The 27,470-nt window shown below is 50.2% G+C and overlaps 1 protein-coding gene across 7 annotated transcripts; it reads left to right on the forward strand.

Annotated features, from left to right (window-relative positions):
* The first annotated feature begins 303 nt into the window (after nt 1-303).
* SLC11A2 (solute carrier family 11 member 2) lies at nt 304-26,973 on the forward strand. 7 transcript variants are annotated; one of them, XM_067313969.1, is made up of 19 exons: nt 304-460; nt 649-786; nt 1,009-1,183; nt 10,337-10,420; nt 11,709-11,848; nt 12,608-12,733; nt 13,123-13,242; nt 14,841-14,947; nt 15,632-15,702; nt 15,809-15,876; nt 16,314-16,469; nt 16,903-17,061; nt 17,417-17,503; nt 18,024-18,143; nt 18,385-18,534; nt 18,866-18,939; nt 19,097-19,250; nt 19,848-19,901; nt 25,213-26,973. In XM_067313969.1, exons 4-19 carry the CDS (start codon nt 10,387-10,389, stop codon nt 25,288-25,290), a joined length of 1,698 nt encoding a protein of 565 aa, XP_067170070.1. In that variant the 5' UTR covers nt 304-460; nt 649-786; nt 1,009-1,183; nt 10,337-10,386; the 3' UTR covers nt 25,291-26,973. The 7 variants fall into 7 exon arrangements, with proteins under 7 accessions (XP_067170070.1, XP_067170069.1, XP_067170074.1 ...); XM_067313968.1 differs by lacking the exon at nt 649-786; XM_067313973.1 differs by lacking the exon at nt 649-786 and having other exon boundaries at nt 11,712-11,848.
* Nucleotides 26,974-27,470: the final 497 nt, after the last annotated feature.

The following is a 27,470-nucleotide window of genomic DNA, read 5'->3' on the forward strand; positions in this document are numbered from 1 at the left end:
AAAGCCCCCCCCCCCCCCCGATTAAGGGCCCTAATTTTTCAGCAGCGTTTTTTGGTTAAACGTTAGCGTATTTCGCACCTTTGTGAGGTAACGCGAGGCCCCAGCAGAGGCCTGGCAGTGCTAGTCAGGTCCCAGGAGAGGGGCCTAACCCCGAGCATAACCCCGGGTTCCTGGGCATTTCAGCCGTCCCGGGGGGGGGGGGGGAGGTTGTAATTCGCCCCGGCTTTTCCCCTGCCACCCTGTCCCTGGCAGCGGGCGGGAGAGCACCGCGTCCCCGGCGTGGGCCACCCCGAGCCTCCGCTGCCCCGGGCAGGGCCTCCTCTGCGCAGGCCACGTCCACAGGCGTTGGTCTAACCCATTCCTGCTCCTCGTGTGGCGGAGACTCGGCTGGCTCCAGTGCTTGGCGGTCCCTGCGCCAGGAAGGTTTCCCTTGCCCTGCCTCGGCTCTGCTTGGTGCAAGGTTGGTTCAGGTCCATGGGAAATGTCCCATCCTCCAGGGGCTTTCCCCTTTACAAAGCCTTTTTTCCCTGTTTGGCAGCTCCTCTTGAGGCACATCCCTCTTCTGAGGAGCTCCTGCCAGCCTCTCTGTCCCCATCCTGGGCGTATTTTTGCTCATTCAACCCCACCTTTGTCCCTCCTGAATTGCAGCCTGTTTTCCAGCCGTCCCTCGCTCCCCGCCCAGGTCCACAAGGCACATTCCCTGCTCCGTCAGCCCAGTTCACCGCGTGGGACCAGGCACCAGAGCTGTGCGTGACCCCTCCAGCCGTCCTTCCCTTCGGCAGCAAGGTGCCAATAGTCCGGGAACCGGGTGACCAAACCAGTTTTGCAGCTGTTCCCACGTAGTTTCGTATAGGTCTTGTTTGCTCCCTTGGCTATGAGATTGTCACAGGAATCAGGGTCAAGAGCCTTAAAGATGATCTGTTGCCTCTACCCTATCTCTAAGCTTTACTGTCTCTTTTTTTCTCCCAGACATTGCTAAAACTGAGCACTACGTTTTCTCATTTCCAGGTTTTCCGGCATCTCCTCCGTCCTCTGTGAGTTCTCAAAGATGCTTTTCCAAGGAGGATCCCATCTTCTCCCTAGTGAAAGTCAAAAAACCCACCATGAGCCTCTTCGACAGCTAAGGGAGGCGGGAGCAGCGTGAAGGCAGTCACGCACGCATGTGTCTTTGCCCTGCTGGGTGGTAAGTAGGTCTGTTACCCTTGTACATATGTTTTTTTACATGTTGCGCATTCAGCTGTTGCTTATCAGAAAAAGGCACCAGGGGCCTTTTGCAGGTTTGAGAGAAACCCTGGGGTTATCGTTATGCTTTCATGGGTTTCAGACCAGCAGGAATCAGTGATAATATATTGTATTGATCCAGCCAAGGGAAGGGATAATGTCTTATCAGTGCTGCACGTACCGATGGCTGGAAAATGCACAATAGCGCCAGTTTGAGCTCTAATCTGTCAAATAGCCCCGGTGGAGCAGAGTCCAGGCTGCCTTGCGACCTAATCACCGGAGCGCTCCCGATGCTCAACCAAATGGCTTTTTAATTGAGGTCCAGGATTGATAACGTGCCCCGGTGAGCAGGTAACCCACTTTTCCCCTAGCCCGGTGCTGCCACTCGCAGCGTGGAAAAGGCTCCACATCAAAGTGCGTGGCCGTCCTATTAATTACCACTTTGATGGTTTTACAGTTACGATAAGGCAGAAATAGATGCAATTGTGTTCGGAAGACTTTGAATTGTCCGCTGAGCTTTTTCTGGGGGAACTCTGCCCAGCGCCGGCCGGACCAGGGCTCCTGCCTGCAGTGCCCGTGTGTCGCGGGCGGAGGAGAGAGGGAGGGGTGCCGGCGGGACGGGTGGGGACACCTCTTATATAGAGGAAGGAACGCTGCCCGGGCTATCTTCTCCCAGAAACTGCGGAGCAAGAAGCAGCAACCCTCTTTGCAATGCCTAAGAAATACACTCTAAAGCAGAACTCGCCAACCTGTGAGTTGGGTGAGTATTGCAAAGTCCTAGCGCTAGGAAAGCCGCTCCTGGAAAGCCTCTTTCTGGGTGCAGGAGAGTGAGCTGCTCTCCGCACCGAGCTCTCCATATAGCTCACAAAAAATATGGGACATATTTCCAAATGACAGTTGTTTCATTTCCTCCCTCTGCTTGCAGCACTTTGCAGGGATGTTCTTGCTGCAGCCAGGTTAGGGATCTGCTGGCTCATGTTTCACTCAGTCTAGTCTTGCAGTATTTTGGGAACAAGATAAATTTCCCAGCCTCTGGATGAAAGCTATTGGCATCTCCCTCTGAGGGACATATAATCCCAGAACCACCTCCGCATGATTTCCTGCGCCTGCATGCTAAATGGTGGCTGCTTTCCGAGCAAGGAAGCTGTTCGAAGATGCCACGCGCACCTTCCCAGCCGCTCTTGCACCCATCCTGATGGGAGAGCGTTAGGGCGGCAGTTGCGCTGGGACCGCTGTGCTTTTTGTTTTCTCCTCTAATGCCTGCGCTGAACAGGGCTGTCGGCCCTTTCTCTGCAGAGGTGGGGTAAAGCAAGCAACCGCCAAGTCTCCCCTTTCCCAGATTTCTCCTCCTCTTATCTTTCCTGGATTCAGTGGTTTTGGGAATGTCCCATGTGATTGTTTTGCTCTCTCGTTTAAGCAAAAAGGAATGCGCATTGCAAAACCTGCATGTTTGGGAAAAGTGAGAAATGAATTCCTGCAGCCAAAAGCTCCCCTCCTTTCTCGTACTCCAGATGCAGGCGGGTTTGCTCTCCGAAGGGCTCTCATTTTCCAAAGGCAGCTTCTCTAGTACGGATCAGCATTTTCACGCCTCTTTGTCTGCTTGTGAGCCAGATCCCTGTGTCTCTCGCTCTCCCTTGTGTCTGTGATCAGGCTGTGGTTATAAGAGAGCTTTCTTGGTAATTTACCGAAAAATGAGAAAGGTTGGGAAATGAGATAAGGACGCGGATGTACCTTCAAAATGATACCGTGGAACACCTAGTTCCAGGGCTGGCAGGTTTCTCATCTACCTTACAAATTAAATGTTTTGCCTTTGTTATCAGAAAGTGGTTACTTTAAAAATTGTATCTTAAATTTTCAAGGGAATCTCCAGAGTAACAGGAAATCTGTGAAAGAGCAGCATTTCCCTCCAGAAAAGACAGACTTAAAGAAGACCAAACAAAATCCAAGTCAAGAGTCTCCTTTCCCCAAAATGCAGAATATTTTCTGTGACAGGGATGTAAAATATAGATGTATTGTGAAAGAATTAAAACATAAATGTTCAAAGAGAGCCCATGTCTGAGGCCGTTTGTCACGTTGGCAGCTGAAGATCTGGAAGTTCAGGTTGTCAACATGAAAAACATTCTTGACATCAGCATGACCCAAAGGAACCTTCTTGGTCCTGATGAATCTGCGTTTTCTGATGGAATAAACCATCCATCAGAAAGATCTCCAGCCACCCTTGTGTAACAGGGCCCAGCCTGAGCTATCTATTTAACGGAGAAATGTTACATCCACTCCGTAGAGCTAACACGCTCGAAAGCCAGGGGACGAAAACCGGCATTTGTACCATATATCACATTTTCCGAGACCTAGGGCAGTGACTCCTGACTTGACTAGCTCATGTTCCACTCTCCTAAAAACCTGTTTGCAGATGAAGGAGTGAAAGTTTGAGTGCTCCGACGTGCTGCCAGGTGCGCACATCTCCTAAGCAGCACGTTCCTGGTTTGACTAGACCGTGCAGACCCTGCGGCATTGGTTCGTGCAGGCCCAGAGTCAAGGACCTTGCAGTGAACATTAGCTGTGACATGATCCCAGGATGCTGCTCCTCAAAATACCCGGCCCGGCCCGGGTCCCGTGGGGCTGTAACGGGGGGATGTGTCCTCCACGCGGGGTGACGCACGGATGGGGGACTGCATGGAAAGGGGGGGGTCAGTGTCCCCACAGCCAAGCTGTGCTGAGTGTCCTGGTGACCCCACGGTTGAGCAGCACTGAGGGTCCTGGTGACCCCACGGAGGGGCTTTCACAGGGGGCCTGGTGTCCCCATGGCTGAGCTGCACCGGGGGGGCCCGGTGTCCCCACGGTGGGTCCTGTGCTGGGGGACCTGGTGTCCCCAAGGCAGAGCCGCACAGAGGCTCCTGGTGTCCCCCTGGCTGAGCCGCACCGGGGGGGGCCCGGTGTCCCCCGGCCGCCACGAGCCGCTCGCCGGGCCCGGGCGCCGCCGCGGCACGGAGCGGGCGGAGCCGAGCGGAGCCGAACGAGCCCGAGCGGAGCCGAGCGAACCCGAGTGGAGCCGAGCGGGCCCGAGCGGATCCGATTGGAGCCGAGCGGGCCCGGGCCGGCGGCGGCGGCGGCGGCGCGGGCCGCAGCCGGGGCATGGGGCGGCGGCGGCGGCGGGGGCGCCCGGGGGCGGCGGAGGCGGTGAGCGCCGGGGGTGGCCGGGAGCCTGCGGGAGGGGTGGGGGTGGGGGGTCACCGGCACCCGGGGGTGCGGGGAGGTGGGTCCCCCTTCCCCCCCCCCCCACCTCCGGTGAGCGCTGGGGCAGGTGGATCCCCGCTCCGGTGAGCGCTGGGAGTGGTGGATCCCTGCTCCGGTGAGCGCTGGGAGCGGTGGATCCCTGCTCCGGTGAGCGCTGGGGGCTCCCCTGGGGGTGCCGGGGATGCCCCGCTCTCTAGCCGCGAAGGGGAGGGTGTGCGTTTTGCAGGGGGGGTCGCGTGGCCCCAATGCCCCCAGCCGCAAGGGCACTGGCCTCCCCGTCATGGCTCCGCTCCCCTCGGGAGCTCGGGAGCCCGGGCTGGCTCTTCCCCGGGTGCTCGGTGACCTTGGGTGTCCCCCGGCCCCGCGAGCCGGGCGCCGTCCTGCGGGGCCTCGCTCTGCGGGACCTTCTCCCGGTGCAGCGCGCGACGCTTTGCAGGCCGGGTCAGGCAGACGGTCCCTGCCCTGCCGAAACCACCGCACCGGCACCTTGGAAAGCTTCCGGGAACTCGCCAAAACTGAATAGCGGAGCGTTCGGTTCGCATCTGAGCTGTGTCGGGGCCCGGGATCTGCATGCTCCTGTCTTTATGCCTCTGCTTTCCTCCCCAAGGGCTCGATCGGGTGTTAAATCCGCCGGTAGGATAACCTCCTCGCTGGCTTCATTTTAGAGCAGGCAGAGAGGCCCGTGTTGCAGGCAGTAGCCTCAGGGCTGCGGGTGACTTGACCCATCCCCACCGGCCAGCACGCCTCCGGTTTTCGGCTGCCTGCTCACGCTTGCTCTGTTTATTGTTGAAATACAACAATTACCGATTGTATTTTAAGTCGGACCTTTCAGGCGTTTCTGCCCGCGTGACCGTAAAGCTGTAGCAACCACCACCGTGTTTGGTGCCGACTGGGGGGGCCGTGGAGGCGTCTAGTCTTGCGCTTGGTGCGTCTGTCCCAGTTAGTCCCTGGCCTTCCCAGGCCGAAGCGCCTTCCTAGGGTGCTCGCGCGTGCAAAGGTTGGTGTTATATATAAGCCTCGCAGTGAAGCAGGGCCTGTGGGTTGTGTGATCTGGGCCACGTATTTAGCGTCCTGTTATCACTGCAAAGCCGCAGTCGAGTGTCCCAGGGTCCAAACTCCGGCGTCTGACTTGGGAGGTGCTCGACGGTAGCGTGCTGGGAGAGCCGAGGCCGGCCGGCAGCGATCGCCTTCGGTGCGCTTCTGCTCGGAGAGGACGAAACACTGTGATGCCAGGCCGAGCTCAGCAAAGGGCAGCGTGACCCTCCGCGGGGCTGCGTTTCCCCCGTCTCTGTGCCTGACCCTGCGGCGCTGGGGAGCCGGTGGAGGGGCAGGCCCAGACTGGAGGCCACGGACAATTGCCCCCAGGAGCCAGAGGCTTCCTCAGAGGAGCCGTGTCGTGGAGGGACACCATCGTCCTGCGGTCTTCTGGGCGCGCAGCCCCTTCCAGTGAGCACGCAGTGAGCACGGCTTGTCAAACGGGTAGTGGGCACTGTAAAACGAGGTCTTGATTACAGGAGTTTTTTGGTGGAGACCAGAATACCGCAGTCAGCAAAGAAGCAGGGCTCTGAGCCCGAATTGGGACTAGATCTGGGGCGTTTGGGGTTGTAGGATGACCCTGTGCTTCAGGTCCCACTGTCCGAGCTTGCAGCCTCAAGCCAGGACTGCAGATGTGGTGGTCCCACAGTTCAGTCTCTGCTCATCTCTGTCTTTTTGCTTTGCAGTGATTATTAACTGACATTTCCTTAGTGTGTCTCCGGCATTGCCTCATTTTTTTGAGGGTACTTTTAATCTCTGAGCTTCACGGCCACTGTAAGAACGAAGCTTTTTAACCAGTTTTATTTATTCTGCGTTGCAATAGTACTTCAAGTCTCAGGTGTGCAACAGCATCCCAACCCTCCTTCCATGCTTACAAAAACCAGAAGAGAGCAATTGGGAGCAGCTCAGAGACATGCTCTTAAATCCAGGAGCCTTCTGATCCCAGCAGACTCTGTAGGAGAGTTTCTTCTTGCTTTCAGGTTGTTGTTTCCTAGGTATTGTTCTCCTTTCCCACATCCCTAAAACAAACAAATAAATCACGCGCTCTGTTTCTAGAAGAAAAGCACGCTTAGGTCAGCCCGGCGGGGTCTGGCAAGGCCTCAAGCGGGTTGGGATGGCAGCTGGAGGGCTGGGTCCCCCTGCGCCTTGGCTCAGCGCGCTCCTGACGTAGGTCAAAGCATGTCTGCGCTCAGGCTGAGCGAGTAGGTGACCGCGGCTGCAGAGCAAGAGGTGAGCAATTAGCAGGGAGGGGGCTCCTCTAACCTATTTTGGAGCCAGCTGGGCGACCTGCCTCGGAGTGGCTGAGTGAAGCTGTGCCAGTCGATGTTTACAGCCTTATCTTTACTTGTTTTGCTTATCTCCGGTCATCAGCGCGGCTTGTGGGCGAGAGCCGGTCCGAGAGCAAGGAGGAATCCTGCGGGGGCGAAGCAGTGATGCTGCCGCTGTGGGGCAAATGCTTTCGCTAGGTGTGTGCGGAGGAGAAGGGTTTCGAGGGCTCGGACGTTGCGGTGACAGCATAGGTGTTTGGAAGCCTGGCCAGGGGTGACGTGGCTGCGAGGGCCGGAGCGCCAGAAGTTACCCCTGTTGGGACAACGAGCGGTTAACTGGGTCTTCTGCTCTGTGTTTTGTAGGTGTGTTGCACTTCGCGCTGTCCCCATGCGACTTGCATAACATAAGCTGTAAAGAACGCAGTTAGGTTCTCCATGTCCTTATATACAGGGCTGCAAGCCCACGGCAACGTCCGTATATAAACAGAAAAGCCAAGCCATGCTGCCCAGGCATCTTCCTCCAAGCTGCTTTAAGAGAGTTAACTACGGCAGCCTGCCCTGCAGAAGCCAGCAAAGTTCAAAGCCCAACATCAAATGCAGAAATCTCAATCACAGGAACTGTTCTCAGCACGAGACAAGGCAAAGTTCCTTGTCATCTGATAAACCCTCATGCCTTCGCGCTGGTGATGGGCAAGCAGCGGTCTGCTCCCCAGGCTTTCCCCCTTCCCCTCGCTAGGCAGCGTTTCTGCTTTGCGGCAATCAAGAGGGAAGGACCCACTGGACTGAGGTGCACCTTTCCATCAATGAAAAGCCGGCGTGCATGCGGAAGAATGATGTTTGCTGCGTAGGTATTGAATATCTAGAGAGCAGAACTAATGTGTTTGTTTTTTGGATTAGAGAAGCCTCACAATAGTCTGTTCTTGGCATTTTGACTTATTCCAAGGAGTATTTCCTTCTGGGAACTTGAATGTCTTGCGTAAGCGTGAATATGATCTATAAAATCAAACTCACAAATCGTATATGGTAGGTGTTCTGCCTCAAGGAGACAGGATGTGGCTCAGCAAGCCTGTAATATGCTCATTTGGTTTGAGGAATTGCCTAAAGATATTCACAGAGGTTATAGATAGAAGGAATGATAAATCCCTACCTTCTATATACCACAAGCCCTATAATTTCATCCACCTGCCACTGTATTGAGAGCAGTGACAGTGTGTCAGTAAAGCAGCTCTTTTAGGAAGGCATCCAGACGCGGAGACAGTGGGCAAAATCATCCCTCGGGTGCGTTTGTGCCTTCCTTCTCTTAGCAGCTCTCCAGTTCTGTCATCTGAGCGATGCTGGAAGTACGTGAAATAGTACAGGCAAGATATTCGCGTCTGGGTACCAGGCGGTGGCTGCTTTTATTGGAATTGTGTGGGAGAAGGGTCTGTGAGCCACATTTCTAAGCCAGCACACGTAGGAAAGTGTTCCCGGCGTAAGGTTGTGAATGAATGTGTCATGAGTTCGTTTGCTGCGGGGAGCTTGTCGGCAGAGATAGGGGAACCAATTTTCCTCACGCCCAAGTGAAGATGTGTTTTGCAAGGAGATATTTAGGTCAGTCTCGCACTGTAACGAACGTTTGCCATGTGATCTTCTTCCCCTTTGCCTTCATTAAGGAAGCGCATGTTTCTTGGAACTTGCTAAGGTAAGCGTTGTTCCTCCCTAAGGGATTGGGTCTCGGAAAAGATGGCTTATTGCTGAATTTTAGGCTTTTAGAATAAAAGCTCTTAGGTCTGTGCTTTAAAAATGAGCCTATGCAGGAAGAAATAAAACAGTGCAAGTGTGCACATATCGCTTAGGATAGATAAGTTTTGCTCCAGCCTTGAGGTTGTGGCCACCCAAGAGGGAGCTGCTGCAAGCTGAAGGAAGAAGTCTAAACCAGAAACGCTGTTGCTCCTGCTGCTGCGGAGGCTGGAGAGGTGGCAGTTCTGCTCTCCATGTATCGAGGTATATTTACTCGATGTATTTACTCACCGTTTCTCCCCAAAGCATGTAGCAGTTTGGTGGCAGTTAAAACCTGGGAGGAACAGGGGTTCTCAGGGGCGCTGATGCGTTTGAGGTGACAGCGTGTAGTGCACGTGGTGTCACAGCTATCTGTGGTGGCATCTGGCATCCTGCTTCCTTCCAAGTCGTGTGCAAGCAACCGCAGCGAAGGGCAGCCCTGCATCCTCGCCGGACACGGCGGCTGGCAGGGGTCAACCTTCCCGACCCCGGGAGCCTCGCGCCTAAACACCTCACAGGCCAGCACCGCTTTCCGCTGCCCCTGAGCCCGCAAGGCTGCAAGAGCCGGTGACTTAGCGCGCGATTCTTCCTCTGCAGAAGAGGCAGAGACGACTTGTGTGCAGCCATATGGGAGCAGCGAAAAAGTGTCAGAGTGAGTGACAGGTCATCTTACGGTTTGGGGAAACCTTAATGCTTAGCTCCGCACTGGCATGGATGAATTCTTCTCCGTGCTCGTGTAGAGCAAACACTCGAGATTATTTGCGAAGCGGCGGAATAAGCAAACTCCTTCCCTGAGTGCTGCACGTTGGCAGGTTTGGTGGCGGGGGTGAGCAGCGAGTTGCGCGGAGTTCAGAGCTCCTGGGGCATGCTGTGTGCTTTATTAATCTCTTGCTCTAGAATCAACGCTTTATAATCTTGAGTATATTTGGATAGATAAATAACAATTGTAGTTGCGCCTACAAGAAACGGTATTGCTCTTTCCCTGCATGAGATAACCCGCTCTGGCTTAGCGTGTCAGACTTGGTTACAAACTGCCTTTATAGCTGGAGGTTTGCTCATTATGGAACCAGTGAATTAATCTTTAAAAACCTAAAATTGGTTCAAATCACTTAAAGTAAATTTCCAGCTAATGTTTTCCTTTTATGTCTTCACTGGGAGTCACTGAACCAATATTATAAGAAAATCACCCGTTAATGTGTAACAGGCTTTGATGGAGGTTAAGTGCTTTACATACCAAACATATATACTGTTGGTGCTTTGCCTTGTCCTTGAAGGGTTTGAGGGGTTGCCTGTTTAAAGTCTGGAGGACACCAGCTTCATCTGAAGTCCTGTAGCAGATCCCAGTTTCTTTCTGCATGGATTAGACTTAAAAATGCACCGTGGTGAAAGAGTTGCGTCATCTCCTGGAAGAGACTTAGGGTACCCTGTAGAGGGTGCGGCGTAGGGCTAATAATCATGCCCGGAGGGGGAGGGATGGTATGCAATTTTTTACACATCAAGGAAATTCCACTCTTGTTTCTTTAGCTGGAGTTTCACAATATGCACTGTCCTAAGCCTGGGAGCTTGCAAACACTTTTGTCCTGTTGGTTTGCCCGGTTGGTCCGTCCACTCCTTTTTCATGTTGTGGCAACAGGAGTTTCCAAGCAGGTTCCAGGCAAAACACTCTCCTCCTGGGCCTGCAGGGTACTTCAAAGCTGGAAAAGGGCTGGAGAAGTAACTGTCCCTGCCAGTAGCTGTTGGTTGTGTCATCCCTCTTACAGGTGGTTATTCTCCTTCTTGATATGTTTTGGTAACCAAACCCTTCCCCCTCTCCTTTGCAGCCAACGTGGCCAATTTAAACCGGTTTCCGAGCCACGGGAAGGATTCCACCATGGCGCCCGGTACGGACCGGAAAGCGTCCTACGGTAAGGTTTGCTTGGTGGCACATCAGACGTGCTCTGATCTATCGACCTTCTTTTCTGTCTAATTTATTCCCTTGTTCCTCAAAAGCCACCCTAAGAATTTAAGGTGCCCATTTGCTCTCCCATATGCTTGATTATCATAGTGGACACAAACCCTCCCACTTCTCAAATGACTCCGGCAATAGATTTACGGTTCCTACGGCTCGCTCAGCCTTGCTTAACTAGATGAACAAGCTGGTCTTGTGCAGTCGGATCTCTCTCTTGCTCGCACACACACACAGGTAGCTCTAAATCCATTATGTAAATGGGTCTGCTGACAGGCAAGTGAAGTATTTGGGAGGCAGGGAAAAAGGAGGAGCCACGAACTTCGGTTTACTCTGATGATGCAATAGGAAACTTGGTAAAAGAGCTAGCCTTGTTTTTAGTCCTTCTCTTACAAAGACGAGACGCTCGGGACGTATGCTGCTCTTCAGCTCTTAGAGCAAAATGCCACGTAGAGGTAGCAAAAGTGAGTATTGCCTCAGTTCTGGATCTGGCTTTTTGTGGAAGTTGGGCAGGGGAGGGTCTTTACATGTCATCTGTGGGAATTTGTGACTTCATTGCTGGACTAACCTTGCACACCTTTCTCGCAAGTTAAATTTAGAAACTGTCCTGAAAATTCAGCAGGGCTGGCTCTCCCCTGTTCCTCTAATGCTGTAGGAGAAGGGAAGATTGTCAGGCGGTCTCCTGCTTGTCGCTTACTTCCAAACAACTGCTGCATTGTGCTTTCCCTGGAGTCCGCCTGGTAGCAGAGTCCTTCCAGGACTTGAACTAGACTCCTCAGACATCCGTTTCTCCAGGCTGGCTCGGGGGAAGGCGCTCTGTGATCATGCAGAAGTGGACACGAGTCTCTCTTGGATTTGACTTGCTGAGTCCCAGTTAATCATTATGTTAATGCTACTGGGCTGCCATTGCAGGCAGTGCCCCGGGCCAGCTTTTTGTAGCAAATCTTAATAAACAAACTGCCAGCTCACCGGCCTCCTCTCGTTGTGTGAAAGAGGGAGAGTTCAGCCAAGGCAGTTTGTGCAAGATGAGGAGTGTGGGCTCCTAGGGCGGCTTTACAGCAGTGTATGTTATTTTCACATATTTATTTCTCAAAAATAGTTTGACTAGTGTTAACTGTGAAGCTGGAACACACTCATTTCGCTTTGCCTGTGGGTCTTGTCAGGCCTCTGCCAAGTTTTTCTGTGTTTCCAGGGACCCTCATGCTAACTCCTCACTCATTTTCTGCTTTTCTTTTTCACCCCTCCAGAAGATGCCTCTGGGGAAAGCGAGGAGGTTGTCAGCACGATTTCCAACAGCATGAACCCGCTGCAGTCTCCGGATGCCTCCTCAGAGGAGCCCTTTACCACCTACTTTGACAGCAAGATCCCGATTCCTGAAGATGAAACAGTGAGTATAGCTGGGCCCTCCCCAACTCACTCCAGCAAGAAAATCTGATAGAAAAATTTGAATGCATTTGGAACTGGCGTGAGTAATTCCCTTGGGTGCTGGTTCCCCTTCCTGTCTAGACTGGGAAGGGTGGCAAAGCCGTCTTGCTCCCGTGGATGGAGATCTGGGAGAGAAGGGGGTGAAGTATCTCCTGTGCTTGCTGTGGGGCTCATGGTTCACCATTTGTAATTTCTCTTCTACAAAGCATGGCTGCAAGCAACAAAATTGGCCAAAGAGCAGAGAAGTTTCTCGCGTGTAGCCCCAGGGGAGGGGAGGTTGGCTCTTTGTTCCCTTATCAAGACTTAAGTGGCCATTGTAACAGCACCAGTGAGGACTGTCCTCTTCGCAGAGGGCTCTGTGTTCAGCACGTAGGTGCTCTCTTTTCACTGAGCAGCAAGGCAGCGTTTCAGCTGCAGGCAGAGGAGGCTTCATCTCCCGCCCTGGTTGATGTGATTGTGTCCTTGGCTGTCCCAAAGCAAAGAAATTGCTGTAGAGTTTAGGACCAGATGAAAGAACAGACTGATCATACCAGGGCCACTTTCTGTTGCAGCACTGAGAAAATTAAAATAGAAACTCTGGATGTCTCTTGCCACTTATTATGTCTAACAGCTGGGTGGTTCTTGGGGATGGTGCTTGTGGGGTTATCCATCCTCTGCATCAGGAGAGGGCTCCGTTGCAGAGCTGCGTTCTCATCTCCCAATCCTCTCTTCCCTTTAAAAGCACTCGTGCTTTAGCTTCCGCAAGCTCTGGGCCTTCACGGGGCCGGGCTTTCTCATGAGCATTGCCTACCTGGATCCGGGCAACATCGAGTCGGATTTGCAGTCTGGGGCTATCGCAGGATTTAAGGTCAGTGCAGAAGCCTGCAAATTAAGCATTGCACGTTGTCCGACCCTTCTACCCTCGGTGCTGCCCTGTGTTTTAGGGCAGGAGTACTAAAAGCCCCGTTGTTGCTGCTGGGCTGACACCACCACAGAGAAGGAGAAGGGGAGAGTGAGACTCTCTCATGTGCCCTCTCCAGCAGTGACTCCTGGCCCTGTCTGCCTTTGGTCCCATCCTGTGCCAGCTCCAGGCTCCTAAAACAGCCTCCACTTGTCAGTAGTGGTTCTTTCCAAATGCCTGTGATTCCCAAAAGTCCATGCAGGGCGCAGGCATCCCTGGGGGACCTGGGACCTTGTGTGCGGCTGTAGCGTCTCATTACACCAGGGCACCCACTCCTGTCTTCCCGTCTCCCTCAGCTGCTGTGGGTGCTGATGCTGGCAACGATCATCGGGCTGCTCCTGCAGCGGCTGGCCGCGAGGCTGGGGGTGGTGACGGGGCTGCACCTCGCTGAAGTGTGTAACCGGCAGTATCAGAAGGTGGGTGACCTCGCGGTGCCTCTCTGGCCGCAGGGTGCAGCCCCTGCTCTGAGCTTCCCTGTCACTGTGACGGCCACGATGGAGCGGGCAGGATCGCGGGGCTCTGGGAGCGGGGAGGGATCCATGGTCCAGATGGGAGAAATCTGACAGGCCCTGGTGAGCCGTCCTCCAGTCTCTGCTCCTCTGTGGGCAGAATAACTAGCTGTGCCTTGGGCCAGGTGGTTTCTTAAGGATGGGATTAAGAAAACAAAGACGATTCTGGCTTTGGTGTCAGTCTCAGTGCGCAGCAAACCTGCCCCCCAGCTCCAAAAGTGGCTGTTGTGAGCCTGTGAGTTACAAAATCTCCCCCTAATACAGAGCGAGCCAGAAGGGTATGGAGAGGAGCTTTGCTCCTTGCTACAGGTGTGCCCAGAGGGTCTGCCAGGGCCTGGCACAGCCTAAATTCCCCTGCAGAGTTGTGATTGGGTTTGTTCCAGTTTCTAATTTCTGCTGTACAAAGAGACTCTTCTGATAACCTTGTGGGTCTGTGTCAGTTTGATTTTCTCATGGGACTTGGGAGGGATCGCTGCTGCCTGTTAAGTGCCAAATCTTCCTCTTGAGGAAGTGTTTTGGTTGCTAAAATACATTTTCATTGTCACATTTTGCCTTCATGTCAGAGAAGCTGGGGGGTTTCGATTGATTTCTTCAGTTTTGGCCCACAGTTGAAAGAAAGGCAAGTTTAGAAGAAGTTTTTAACTGTAGCCATGATTTAGCACTAACCAAAGACTGGTGAAGAACCTGGACTGTTAGGAAAACAGGTTGGGGGCACTTCAGGTCCTGGCAGTGTTTTCCCTATCTTACATAAAAGGAAAACACCAAGAGGGAGGTGGGGTAAATGTCCTGACATTTGACAGTGAATTGCAGACAGTCAGGAATAAAACCCAGGAATCCTGATTTCGATTTTTCTTTTTCGACTGCTCTATCAAGCTCCCTGAGCAATAGGACCAAGTTCAAATACAGTCAGTTAAATGAGCTCAGGGAATCATGAGGAGAGTGGTGGCCTTTTAGAACAAGACCATTTCATGGCTGTTAAATTTCCCTGCTTAAGAAATCTTTGTGTCTTGTGTAAGAAGGGGCTCTGCATCTTGTTCAACTGAAGATGAGTGATGCTCTCCATTGGGAAAGGGCTGTGGGGGAGTCAGTGGCATCTCTGCAAGTCAGTATAGACGGTTTGATGGCTCTCATCAAACACTTGAGACTTTGTCATTGGTCTGATGTCTTCCAAAGCCCATTTCCAGCACCTCAGTACACAGAAGCATCCACTTTCGCTCTCCCAATGAGCCAAATCTATTAAGCTGAGTAATTTAGATTATACAAGTGATCCGAGAACCTTCTCCAGTGATTGCCACAGGTAACCTGTATTTCTGCTCTGGACCAGCCATAAAATGGCAATTGTCAACAAGTTTTCCACACTTTAATTTGATGTGGCAGTGGCAAGTCTGGAAAAATAGACCATTCCTGAATGTGTAATCACCCACAATCACATGCTCATATAGGAAATTACAGGGAGAAGAAATTTTCCCTCTTTGATAATGGTATTGGGTTTTCTATACCTCTAGGTTCCTCGGATTATCCTATGGCTGATGGTCGAACTCGCTATCATCGGGTCCGATATGCAAGAAGTCATTGGCTCAGCAATTGCTATGAACCTCTTGTCTGTGGGGAAGTAAGTTGGGTTTGTCGTCACAGGCAAGCAGGAAATTAATGCCCCTCTTTAGGATTAAGAAAGTGACACTGTGTGTGCCAAATATACTCATTTATTTCCTATAAATCCTCTGAAATAAGCACTTTGTGGAGGGTGATTCATCTAAGCCAAGCCATGTTAGCTGTTTGTCTTGGATGACTCAGCCTTTGGTGCCTTTTTTTTTTTGCTACAAGGGGAACTGTAGGTGGCTGGCTTATACTTTAGCTGTATCTGATGCACACCAAAATTGGGCTGCAGCCTTCCTGGCAAATTTTATATTCCCAGTAAAGCACTGCCAGAAAGATATTCTCTTTGGACAGGAAGCTTGGAAATGAAAACCTCATGGGAAGCTACAGTTTTGTACCAACTAGCTGTTAAAGTCTAACTCACTCCTGTCATTCTCAATGTGGGCATGTGATTTGCTTTCTAGTTTCAGGGAGAAAACTCTTATCTGAGCTGTTTGTGCAGAAAATAAACCTATGGTCTCTTGCCCCATGTAGCCAAACGTCTTGTCAGACTGCAAACAAACCCTTGAACAATGCGGTTCCATTCCCAAACAAACACTCTAATTAAAAGGAGATTTTGGACTCTGAAGTATTAATGTGGCTAGAAGACGAGGTCAAAGTGTTCTGTAAGCTAATGCCTGCTCTTGTCTGTCTCTCACAGGATCCCGCTGTGGGGCGGCGTGCTCATCACCATTGCTGACACATTCGTGTTTCTCTTCCTGGACAAATATGGTAATTTCTCCTTTTCCCTTCAGTTTTTGAAAACTAAATCTGAGATGCAGCTTTGCTCTGAGATTGCTGATGGTCTTTTTTTTTTTTTTTTTTTTTTTTTTTACAGGCTTGCGAAAACTGGAAGCATTATTCGGCTTTCTGATTACCATCATGGCTCTTACGTTTGGATACGAGGTACCTTCACTGGTTTCCCCCAGAGCTGTTTGGTGACAGATTCTTTTTCTCCCCACCACTGGTGAACTCCTGTGCCAGGACAGCACAAAAACACTGGGGCGCAGATGCTTGTGATTAAAATTAAGGCCATTTGAAGTCAGGTCTGTGTTTCCGGTGGTGCAGGATTCTGATTTGTGGCTTTCATCTGTTTAACGCTCTGGCAGCGAGGAGCGTACTGAACGCTGCCTCTTGGGGGTGGACGCTGGCACATACTGTGTCTGCTGTTCAGTGAAGCATCCCCTATTTTATTAAATGACAGACGATTGCCACACTGTGGTTTTGTTGTTTCCAAGGTGGCCACGTTTTGGCTCTTGAGTGTCTTCAAATGGACAGTCTAAGCTGCTGTGTGATGCATATCAAGCTAAAATTGCCCGTGTCTCTTTTGTGTCTGTGTCCAGTACGTTACGGTAAAACCAGATCAGGGGAATCTGCTAAAAGGGCTGTTCGTCCCGTATTGCCAGAACTGTGGCACGCCTCAGCTGGAACAAGCTGTGGGAATCGTGGGCGCTGTTATCATGCCGCACAACATGTACCTGCACTCTGCTTTGGTCAAGGTAAGCGGCTGCTCTGATTAATGCAAAAAGCATGCACAGGGGTGGTGCACCGGCATCCTGAAAGGCTCAAGCAGTCACAGCCCTGGGCCTTTGGGAGCCTGCTTTAAGCATTTACTTCAGTGGGAACATAGCAAACCCCTCGAAGGAGGCTGGTTGAGAGCCTTGAGACACGTGTTCTTTATGTGGGGATGTGGGACCAGAGATGTCCATCTCTTGGCTAGCATGGGCATGCTGACAAAACCAGCTGCGTTTCAGGCTCCAAGCCGTTGTTAGTTCTTCAAATGTTGGGTTTTGCTTTTTCTTGCCTCCAACATATTCTCCTCCCTTTCTGTGTCCCATGTCCCACTGTCAGTGTAATATAATTGTAACTATAAATAATATAGTAATGAATTTCTGTTTCTCAAACACGCTATTGTGACCATCTCCCTTTCAGTCCCGGCAGGTGAATCGTACAAACAAGAGGGAAGTACAAGAAGCCAATAAATATTTCTTCATCGAGTCCTGCATAGCTCTCTTTGTCTCCTTCATCATTAACATCTTCGTTGTGTCCGTCTTTGCTGAGGCTTTCTTTGAAAAGACGAATGAGAATGTGGTGAGTTGCTGGTTGGAGCTGGGACATCACTCTTTGCGGGCTGTGATTTTTGGGGACTGGCTGACAATCGTGGGGCTGTTAGATCAGCAATGGGGACTGTCTTAGTAGAGGGCTTAGACAGGGCAGGTCCAAGACTCATCAGTGCCCCTGCGTCAAGGAGAACGCATATATTCTCTGTGGAAAGGACGAAATAAGAACGAGGGTGCTGACTCTTCCCGCTTAAACTAGCCTGAAGAGGCACCCAGCGCCTTGGGACCTCCAGCGCTTGCTGTTCCTTGCCTGCAGCCTTTAGCGCTCTGCTTCGCTTTTCTCTGGCTGAACAAGTCGAGCCTCCTGCCCCTTGGTGTCATTGCAGAGCGCAGTCTGTACGAACGCCAGCAGCCCACACTCCTCGCTGTTCCCAAACAACAATAAGACCCTGGAAGTGGATATCTACAAAGGGGTGAGTGACCTGCTGGACAGGATGGTCTCATCTCTGGCAGCCCAGCGTCCTTGTCTGTTAGCAACTGTTTCTTTTGGGTAAACAGAGACTGTTGAAGGTCGGGACTCATAATAGGATTACCAAAAATAGAGCTGGAGGAGACTTCAGGGGGTCCTTGAGTCTAACCCTTTGCCCAGCCCAAATTATCTATCCCTTTGCTAATCTTGCTACATCTAGCGTGTCTTCAGGGACTCCCTGGCCATCTATTCCCCTGCTCTATTAGCTTGGCCATTACAAAGTTTTTCCTTGCATCCTTCCTGAATCTTCTGAAGAGTGAGGCCCATGGGGTCTCGCCTTAACTGCTGCAGACATGGGGAACGCTATTCTCTCCCCTCCAAATGGATTATTCCTTCTCTTTCAGCTCAGTGCCCGTGATTAATCTGGTGGAAGAGCTGGCCATGAGGGAATTTGCCTGCTCTTTCTTGTTCAAGCTCTCAGATGTGGGATTGAACTGATGTGAGACTGCAATTCTCTGTTCCAGGGTGTTGTTCTGGGATGTTACTTCGGCCCTGCTGCTCTCTATATCTGGGCAATTGGGATCCTTGCTGCAGGCCAGAGCTCAACGATGACAGGGACATACTCTGGACAGTTTGTCATGGAGGTAATTACTAACAGCTTCCTGTGACCGTGTATCTGTCTCTTCTCTGTTCCTAAGCCTTTAAAGATGATATGGGTAATGTCCCCTTCCTTGGACACTCAGCTCCTCCTGGAAGTTGCAGCAAACTACCTTATGTGCCTTTCAAGCAAATCAGCTTTTAGTCTTGCCCTCAACCCCCCTCTCCCTGCTGCACTTGAAGTCTCTGTACTGTTTTCATCTAGCAGCCACAATGTTTTTTTCGCAGGGCTTCCTGAACCTGAGGTGGTCCCGTTTTGCCCGCGTGCTGCTGACTCGCTCTATCGCCATCACCCCCACCCTGCTTGTTGCCATCTTTCAGGATGTTGAACACCTGACTGGCATGAATGACTTCTTAAATGTCCTTATGAGCCTCCAGGTGAGCAGCTGTGCCCAACTTGGGGGACAGGTCTCAGAGAAAGCCATGTAGCACTGGATATTTCAGCCTCTGGTGCCTAAGGGGTTGCAGGAGCAGCTAAGCAGAGCAAGTTATTGTCAGTAGGCTTTGATCTGCTGGAGGGAGGTGGAAAGGATCACCCATGGTTTGAAATTGCTTCCTCCTTCCAGCTAGGGGAAGTCCCTTTGACTTACTTTACAATAGCTGTGGGGAAATGCCATCAGATATAAACAAGCCTTGGAGGTTTGTCCATGCTGATATAATCAGAACGGTTTCCACTTTTAATTCTTCTGTATTTTGTGGCTTATTCCAGCTTCCTTTCGCTTTGATCCCTGTCCTGACATTCACCAGCCTGCCCAGTGTCATGAATGACTTTGCCAATGGATTGTAAGTACAAAGGGAATCACCTGCAGGCAGGGGAGGATGTGTTGCTGTTTCTCAGGCACATGTTTCATTTCTCTCCCGGCCTCATGACCTACGGCTCTCTTCCACATGCAAGACTGGGCCTTCCACCTCACCCCACTTGCTCTGATTTTCCTTGCAGGTTCTGGAAGATCGGTGGCGGCGTGGTGATTCTTGTGGTCTGCTCCATCAACATGTACTTTGTGGTGGCCTACGTCATGGCCCTGAACCACATGGCTTTGTACATCGGGGCTGCGATTCTCAGTGTGATCTACCTGTCCTTTGTAGCATATTTGGTAAGTCTGGTTCTGATATTAGTAACTGTTGAGCTGAATGTCCTTGTAGGTGGGATAAGTCAATGGATTTATTTTCTCAAGAGCTGCTGTTATATTAATATTGTCACATTTTACAGGCACTAAAGTGTCTCTGCCACAGGGTCAGAACAGATGGGGAAATTGAGGCTTTCAGGGCCAGATTTGCTTGAGAATCTGTTCTGTGCTGAGCCTACTAATCCATGCAGCCTTTCTGCCCCCCTTCTTCTGACCATTCCTTTAGCAATTCACCTGTTAGCTGTTCCCAAAAGAACCTTGATTTAATGTCAGAGCAGCTGAAAGGCCAGAGGAGACTTTGGAATCATTCACAGTTCCTGGTTCCTTTGTACATGCCTGTATATTGCCAGAGGTAACGGAGACATTTGTAAAATGCCCATCAATGTGTTGTTCATTTTACCTCCAACCCACTCCACTATTATTTCAAATGCCAGTTTATTTACCTTGAAGCATGTGACGACATCTAGACAAGCAGAGCCCATGGTCTCTGCAGCACCGACGTCTGTAACGGTCTCTGTAACGTGCTGCCGTATTTCTGATTGTTGACACCTTCTTTAATTGCAGACCTGGCTGTGTCTGATCGCTCTGGGAGTCTCCTTCCTGGCCTGTGGGAAAACGGTAAGCGTCACTAGAACACTGCTCACGGAAGAGTCACCTTCTCACTCCGCTAAGTAGATACCGTGTCTGTCTGTACACAGAGAGTAGCCATCAGAGCCAGTGCGTTTCTATGGTTTACTGTGTGAACATATCCAAATGTATGTGCAATTTGCACAGGGGATAGTTGTGTAGTTATGTTTGTTGTATAAAAATCAGAAGTACATACTGGGAAATGTTTTGCTGCTAAAATACTAAAAAATCAGCTGTTTTCTTTGCTGAACGCCTCTAATCACACTTGTAAGAAGCAGCATGATGTCAGTTGGGCGATACAGAAGCTGCATGCAGTTTGCCTGATTTCCAAACACTAACATGTTTCATAGCTTAGCAGAGAGTAGCACACACCATGCTGCAAACTGACTCTTCCTTATAGCTAATCTTTGCCTCCAGCTTCTTTTCGATTTTGCATCAGAAACAGCAGACTTTCACCTCTTAGCATTTTAATCCATGTAGCAGAAACACTGAAGCACAGTGAAGATCTAGCTCCAGGTAATTACCGGTTCTGAACAGCACTGCAGAATCTATGAAACAGTAAGCTAGGAAATAGAAAATCTTACCCTTCTGGTGATGTTTGAAGGATGTTCCTGCTACTGTCATTAGGCAAAGCGTAAAGCACTGACACTACATTCAGAGTCTACCTCTAAAGTCATATTGCGGCTGGTATTCATGATCTGACTGGATTTGCTTTTCACTTGAAAATACTTGGAGGAAAAGTCTCAGTTTAATTAAAAATGAGGCTGAACGTGACATGCAAACTGCTTCCACGAGCGTGGGAGTTGCGATGCCAGAAGTGTCCCATAAGGGCAGGAAACCTCAGCACTAGCATTGCCATTTTTTTTTCTTGCCTGGCATGTGATTTTGGTGGTCAGCAAAGGAAAAGAGTTTTCATGTTTACTGGTTATTTATGATTTTGTGAATTTATTTCATATGTATGTGATTAATAGAAACACTCTGTAGTTCTCAGAAATGCTCACTACATGGCTCCCAGTTTCATATTGCAGAATATGCCAATAGCCTTCTCCAATGTGGTCATAAGCTATAATACAAATTCTGTTTTTTATTTGCAAATCCTGTTGGCCCTGTTTTAAGTTTACCCCAAAACCTTTTCTCATTGCCCTTCTCTGTTAGCTTTTATTGTGGTTCAGTTGTCTTTTGGGAGAAAAATCTTCACCTGGAAGGCAACCTAAATCTGATGTGGCAAAGAATTATGTTATTAAGAACTGTACATTCTGCTTCTGTGATGAGAAAAGATTGTCCACTTTTTCTCCCAATTTTATGTGAACTAAGAGTTTACATCCTGCGTGACAAGGTGTTTTAAGTGTCTTGTGTGTGTGTGATTCGACTGTGAAAATCGTGTGTCAGAAACTGTAAACCAGGGTTTTATTTGGTGTGGTTTCTCTGTTGCTATCTGGAAGCTGTAGCTGGTTGACAGGGTTAAGGCGCAGCTCCCCAGAGATCACCGAAATGCTTTTGTGGATCTGAGAGACCGCGTACAAGTGGGTTTGTGTGTAGCAAACAACCTCTGTTAAGGGACACTTTCACTTAACGTAGCTGCTGGCAGTTCTGCCCTTCCTCTCCTGATCTGTAACTGGGCTTGATAACACAAAATCAGGAGTTTGGGGTTGGCATGGATAGCCGTGAAGGACATCCAAATCCCTCTGCCTTTGCACATCTCAGAACTGAGCCGCAATTGCTGTTGAATCTATAAAGAGGGCTCAGAAACAGGCTCTGGAGAGCGGGGGGACACCGCCAGCACCCGCTCGCCCAGCGCTGCCTGCGCTACTTTTAATCCTTCCCTTTCCTAAGCAGCAGATTGGGTTTTATCTCTGCCCAGACAGTGTTTTGGGGAAGATTGGTCAGGGCAGCGCAGCGTAGGGTCGTTAATGAGCTGGGCTTCTTCAGCCCCTCGTTGGAAATGAGGCTTTCTCAGGAAATTCGTCTTCCTCGGTGTTTCTCTAGTCACAGAGAGGGAGGTCTGCTGCGAAGATAACCACTCTGTGGCCTTCAGAGCCTCGGAGAGATGCGTTTTATGGACCGTGTAGCATTTGGGGGGTCGTTTCTGACTGTGATTCCTCTTGCACGAACACGCTTCAGGCATGGCGTGCCATCAGCTCTCGTGACGGCGAGCAGGAGGTAAAAGGCACGTTCAGAGGCAACGGTCTCCTGTTGCGTGTTCCCGGTAGTATCTTATCCGTAGCTTCCCGCGACAGGGTGGCTCAGGGCGATTCCGGCTTGTTTCTGCTTTGCGCTGGCAGAACCGACTTGGGAGCAACGGCGAGTTTGGCTCCCAGTCGCCAGCTCAGACCCCAGGCAGCCCATCGCAGCTCCCCGGGCGGTCAGGGGATGCGTGCGCGTATCGGCGAGGTCCTAGGTCCACTAAGGGAAGAGATTTTAGAAACTTGATAAAGAATCTGATGATGCTACTGACACATTTCTTAGAAGCAAATGACACGATGACAAAATCAAAGCTGCTAAGCATGGTATTGAAACTTCATTTTAATTAAGGACAGGACTGATTACACTACGCCTGCCCTTCAGGCAGCAGAAATTTGCTTGCTCCCCCCTCAAATTTAGCAAGCACTAAAACATAATATATTTAAGGTTATTAGTTAAAAATTCCAGTTGGAATTAACTCCTGCCTTGCAACACTTGTAGGTTTTATGCCTAATCCCACTGTCCCATGGTACAAACAAAAAGCTTAGAGTGCAAATTTGTTTCCTATAACTGGAAAATGGTGTGGACTGTTAACCAAAGGCATGTTTGTGACCAGCACGACTGTAAAACACGGATCTGCTTGCCTTCCTTGGCCAATGGGTTCTGTAATATCATTGTATGAATCTCTTTGATTTGTGTATTCCGAGTTTTTTGATTTGTAACATGTCAGAGGAGATTTTCTTGGCTGCTCTCCAGAAATGAGAATTTACAGGTCGTAGCTCTGTGCAGGAGCTTCCGGATCGAGTTCTCCTCGCTTCTTGGCTTCTGCTCTTTGTGAAACTAATTTTTTTTTCCCCCCGTATCTGCCTTTGAACCAGTTTGTACAAACTACATTTTCAATTAAAAGACAGATACTTTTTCAACTTGGTTTCTTGGGTCTTTTTTTTTTTTTTTCCTTTTCCGAATCGCTAGCAATATGTGGCTATAAAAGAAACCAGCGATGGGAAGGTTTTGACGTCCTGCAAACCAGCCTGTGCTGACTCGGAGAGGCGAGCAGCGCGGCACGAGCTCGCTCCCCGTCCCGCAGGAGTTCGACCCTCCTGCTTTTGCCGTTGCTGCAGGCGTTTGAGGTGCTCCTGGTTTCCTCCACCTTCGAGGCAGTATCGAGGGCCAAGAGAGGCGGAGGAGCAGGTCCGCCTTAGCCGCTTGGTGCCTGCCTGGGAGGATTCCCGTGGGGTTTTGGGGGTGATCCGGGGCACGGCTCACACATCCCTCCCTACTCTTAGCCCATTTGTTGGCTCTTCTGTTCCTGGCCGGAGGATTGCTCCTGTCTGCTCCTCGGCCAAACCGTCAACTGCACTAAAAAAAATCTTCCCGGTTTTTATTAAGCCCTCCCTTTCCTTTTAGTGCAAGTCGTAGATAAAAGACCTCTTTATCTGGAATAGAAAGAGGCCAGATCAACTGGGTGAGATTCTGTAGCCTGCTTTTTCCAGGAGAGCGGAGGGACAATCTCACTGCCTCTCGTGGTCTAAAAATCTTCTTGGTAAGGAAGGGAAAATGCGGGTAGAGGCAGAAATTGCCGCCCCGTTTTGTTCCTTCTCTCCTCCCTCCGACCAACATCAGCTCTGGCTTTGGAGGTTGCAAATAGGTGTTGTTCTGTGACCCAGGAACTTTCCTTTCCACCTCTGCAAGCTTTCCAGCCCGCTTGTGGAAGTGGCTTGTGTCTTTGGGGGGACTTTATTCTCTTTTTTTGAAGAGGAAGGATTAATTTGTAAGCCTGCCACGATTCTCTGAGGGAATGAATGCCATTTAGGTTTTGTTTCTATCTGGTAAGAAATGCTGGTGGTAAGTCTCGCTCTCTGGCAAACTGCTGCACCTGCCTTTTGATTTGGAGCAGCCAAAATCTTTCTAACCAAATTTGAATTAATTAAGCATGAAAATAAAGTTTGCTGAATGGAATAGCTCGTTTTATGTCTGTGTTGATGGAGCCACACTTGCATGTTGCTGTCACGGCCAGTGTGATAATGCATCCTGACCCCCTCAGCCCTTTTGGGGGGATTTGCCTATGAATGAATGGGAAATATTGTCTGCTCAAATTTACCTCTGGGAGGAGGCGAGCGATCACCCCACAGAACCCCACTGCATATTTTTTTACTTAATCAAACTCTGTAATCAGTTAGTGCTAATCAAGGCTTGTCTACACCCAAACTTAATTTGAATGAAGAAGAAAGTTGATTTAAAGTGACTGAGGGTATGTTCTACAGAAGAAAATAGCTATTCTGGAATATCCCCACGTGTAGGCATGCTCTTAAAGTGAGTCTGTTTACTAATAAATAGGTATCTGTGTTGTATCAAGCTGTTTCTTCGGCTTTAAACTATAATTAGCGATTGAATGGCGCAATGTAAGTGATGGGCAGCACGGAGCAGCAGCAGAACGGCTGTCCGGCTTCGTCCGAGCACGGCATTGCTTCCCCCTCCTAATCGGCTGCATGCGGCCTCAGTGATTCCAGCGATGCTCCCTGCAGCTTAATTAAGCACTCGCAATTAACTGGCCCCATTACCCATCTCATCAAATCTGTAAGAGCTCTGTTTCTTTTTTTTTTTTTTTTAACTGTTATGTGAAAAAGTGTTAAAATTGCTTTAACGATGCTTTGGTTTGAATATCTAAGGGTCCTGAACTGAAAAAAAAAAAAAAAAAAAGAGGAATCCCCAAGCTTCCGCCTTTGATTTGTTCACCCGGAAACGTGCAGCTTCAGTTAAGCGGGACGGGACCGAAGGAGCAGCCCTCCTCCCCGACGCGGCGATGCTCTGTGGGTCCCGGCGGAGCCGGCACCTTCGCCCCGGCAGCAGCCTCTTCCGTCCGGCTGCAGGCGGGGAGGCAGGGCCGTACCTGCAGGAGGGATGGGGGCCCTTCTCCGCAAACCTGGGGATGCCTCCCTTCCTGCCCTGGATACTCTCTATCTGTTTTGTTTTTAACCAAACGTCTTCAAAGCTGAACTAAGGCAAAGCACAAGTCTTTGTGCTGATACGTCTGGTTCTTACTGGGCTTTGTTAAACCGTGCGCATCGCAGGCTTGGTGGCGGCTGGTTTCTCTAACTCTCTTATTCTTTGCCTCTTCCAGTATCACCTGGGATTCGCTGCTCACCCCGAACTCTTCCTTCTGAACAATGTTGATGCAGATTCTGTTGTGACTAGATGATGCTGGGAACCGCAGTAGTTAAGAACAGATTTGTTTTTAATGGAAACCCTTTTGTGCTGCAGAAAGCTATTTCCATCACTTGTGGCTAGCACAGAGCCAGGTACGGTTGCGGATTGTAAGCAGAAGCCAGGATTTCTTCCAGGGAGGATTGCAAGAGACAACTGTCGTGTGAACGGGAGCGTTAAATAGGACCTGCAGAGCCTGCACGTTTCATCAGTCACGGAGACGCCAACACAAGTGAAGATCTGGGTCCAAACCACCTCGTAACACTGCTGACGTCGGGGTCAGTGTCTTGCTTTTTAGGTACTTTAAAAGTTTTTACACTTTTAAAAAATAATTGCATCTGATCTGGGAAGGGATTCGTCGATATTTTACTGATTTAGATTCAAACTTCTCCTGTCTGATGATAGATCTGGTACTGATGTGACGCTAATTAATTATTTTTCCTACTTTGGGAAAATTCCAAGCTTGGCCAGCTGAGCAGGAGCAGAGTTTTCTCATTCGATTCCTAGTGATTTTGCTGACGAGGTGCACTCAGGTTAGCTGGGAGGAGAAAGGGAGACAGCGATGAGAAGCTGCTGCGAAGCTGAGGCACGGAGCAGGTCCTTGCTGGCCAGGCTGCGCGTGTGCACGGCAGGGCAATCAGCAGGTTCTCTCCAGAAGCTGCCTGTTATATTTACCAGGTGCTTATGGCTATTTTTGCTATAACACCTGTTCACATCTGACCTCCACTGTGGCTATTTGAAGGCCTTCAGCTCCCAGAAGACCGGTACCTCCCCTTTCCGCTGGCATCTTGCCCAGTTCAGAGCTGCTCCGGTCCCTACGGTTTTCCTACGCATTTGTCCCTGCGACAATATCGTCGATCGGTGGCTGCAGCAAAACCGTCCGTGTGCATTTCTCTTTCACTTGCTGTTACGTGCCCCATTTTCACGCGACTGACACTGCAGCGAGACGTTCAGATCCCTGTGCCTGCTCCAGGGCTGAGCCAAAATCCGGGATCCTCTGCAAGGCAGCGGAGAGGTGGGTGTCAGGACTGGTGTCAGGCACCAGCTTCGCGGGAGAGCTTAGAGGATTCGGTGCCGGTATCTACCTCTGCGCGTGTGGCGGTGAAGCTGCTGTTTCAGAGTTAAGTTAAAAGCTCCGCTTGAGGGCCGGGCTCTGTAAGGAGAGCGCCAGCAAACGCTTTTCCCCAACGCAGAGCAGGGTACAAAGCAAATAAACTCACTGTCTGCCACGGCACTGTGCCCTGGCCTTGCGCCAGCCAGCCCCGTGTTACCTTTCCTGGACGGAGCAGCTGCTCTGCGTTTTTGTGGCATTTCAACAAGTTTCAGGTGTTGCTGGGGACCATTTCTGGGCTACGGGAGGTTCCCAAACAGGGAGCTGAAGGTAGCAGGCTCCAATGGCAACACGCTTGTTTTTCCTCTTTTCTTTTTTCTGGTTGATTGTTTTGCAGTTACACTGTTGAGTCCCCAGTCTGAGGGTGCTTTGGACACATTTTTATATGTCATATCTTGGGTTTCTTTTAATTAAATCTTTGTTCTGTTTTAATTAAATCTTTTACCAATTAAGCCTTTTGTTTCTACATACTTGGCACTAACTTATTCAATGTACTGACGACACTGTGGCTTGTGAAGAATGTGACAGAGGGCCAGACTTTTCCAATAAATGTCAGATTCCATTTAACCTTTTCTGTTCAGGTTTCATCTCTTTTAAGAAATAAAGCCGACGTTCCTGGTCACCTCTACTGGAGGAAGTTAATACACTTCCATTTTTTTTCGATACACAGACAAATTATACTGTTTGCACTTGTTTATATGGTAGCCCTTACATTTAAGGTAAGTCAAATACGTTATATAGCATGTGTGTAAGTCATAAATACCTGAGGATGCTCTTAGCATTAGCGCGCAGACCTGCTGATGTCTGCTCCGTGGATGTGTGTGTGCCAGGCTTTGAGCTTTCCCCAGGCTGGTGGAGAAGACCTTGAGCTGTGCCTTTGGTGGCTACATTCAACTACATTAATCCCTAATGAGCGTCTACACGGGGGCTCAGTCCATTAGAAGTGAATTCAGACGCAGTGATTTATGAAAGTAAATGAAGGTAAATTGAATTAACATCACTTAATTGTGAGTGAGGAAGCCCCAGCTGGAGACTCAGTGGGGTTTAACTAATCCACTTTGAAT

This window comes from Apteryx mantelli, chromosome 33 (assembly GCF_036417845.1).
Source record: "Apteryx mantelli isolate bAptMan1 chromosome 33, bAptMan1.hap1, whole genome shotgun sequence".
In the NCBI taxonomy this organism is placed as follows: domain Eukaryota; kingdom Metazoa; phylum Chordata; class Aves; order Apterygiformes; family Apterygidae; genus Apteryx; species Apteryx mantelli.

What these genes read in the sequence shown, in the direction of transcription:
- SLC11A2 (XM_067313969.1), top strand. Translation starts at nt 10,387, where the DNA reads ATGGCGCCCGGTACGGACCGGAAAGCGTCCTACG. An exon ending in GTAACCGGCAGTATCAGAAG is followed by an intron (nt 13,243 to 14,840) that starts GTGGGTGACCTC and finishes CTATACCTCTAG; the next exon opens with GTTCCTCGGATTATCCTATG. An exon ending in CTCTTACGTTTGGATACGAG is followed by an intron (nt 15,877 to 16,313) that starts GTACCTTCACTG and finishes GTCTGTGTCCAG; the next exon opens with TACGTTACGGTAAAACCAGA.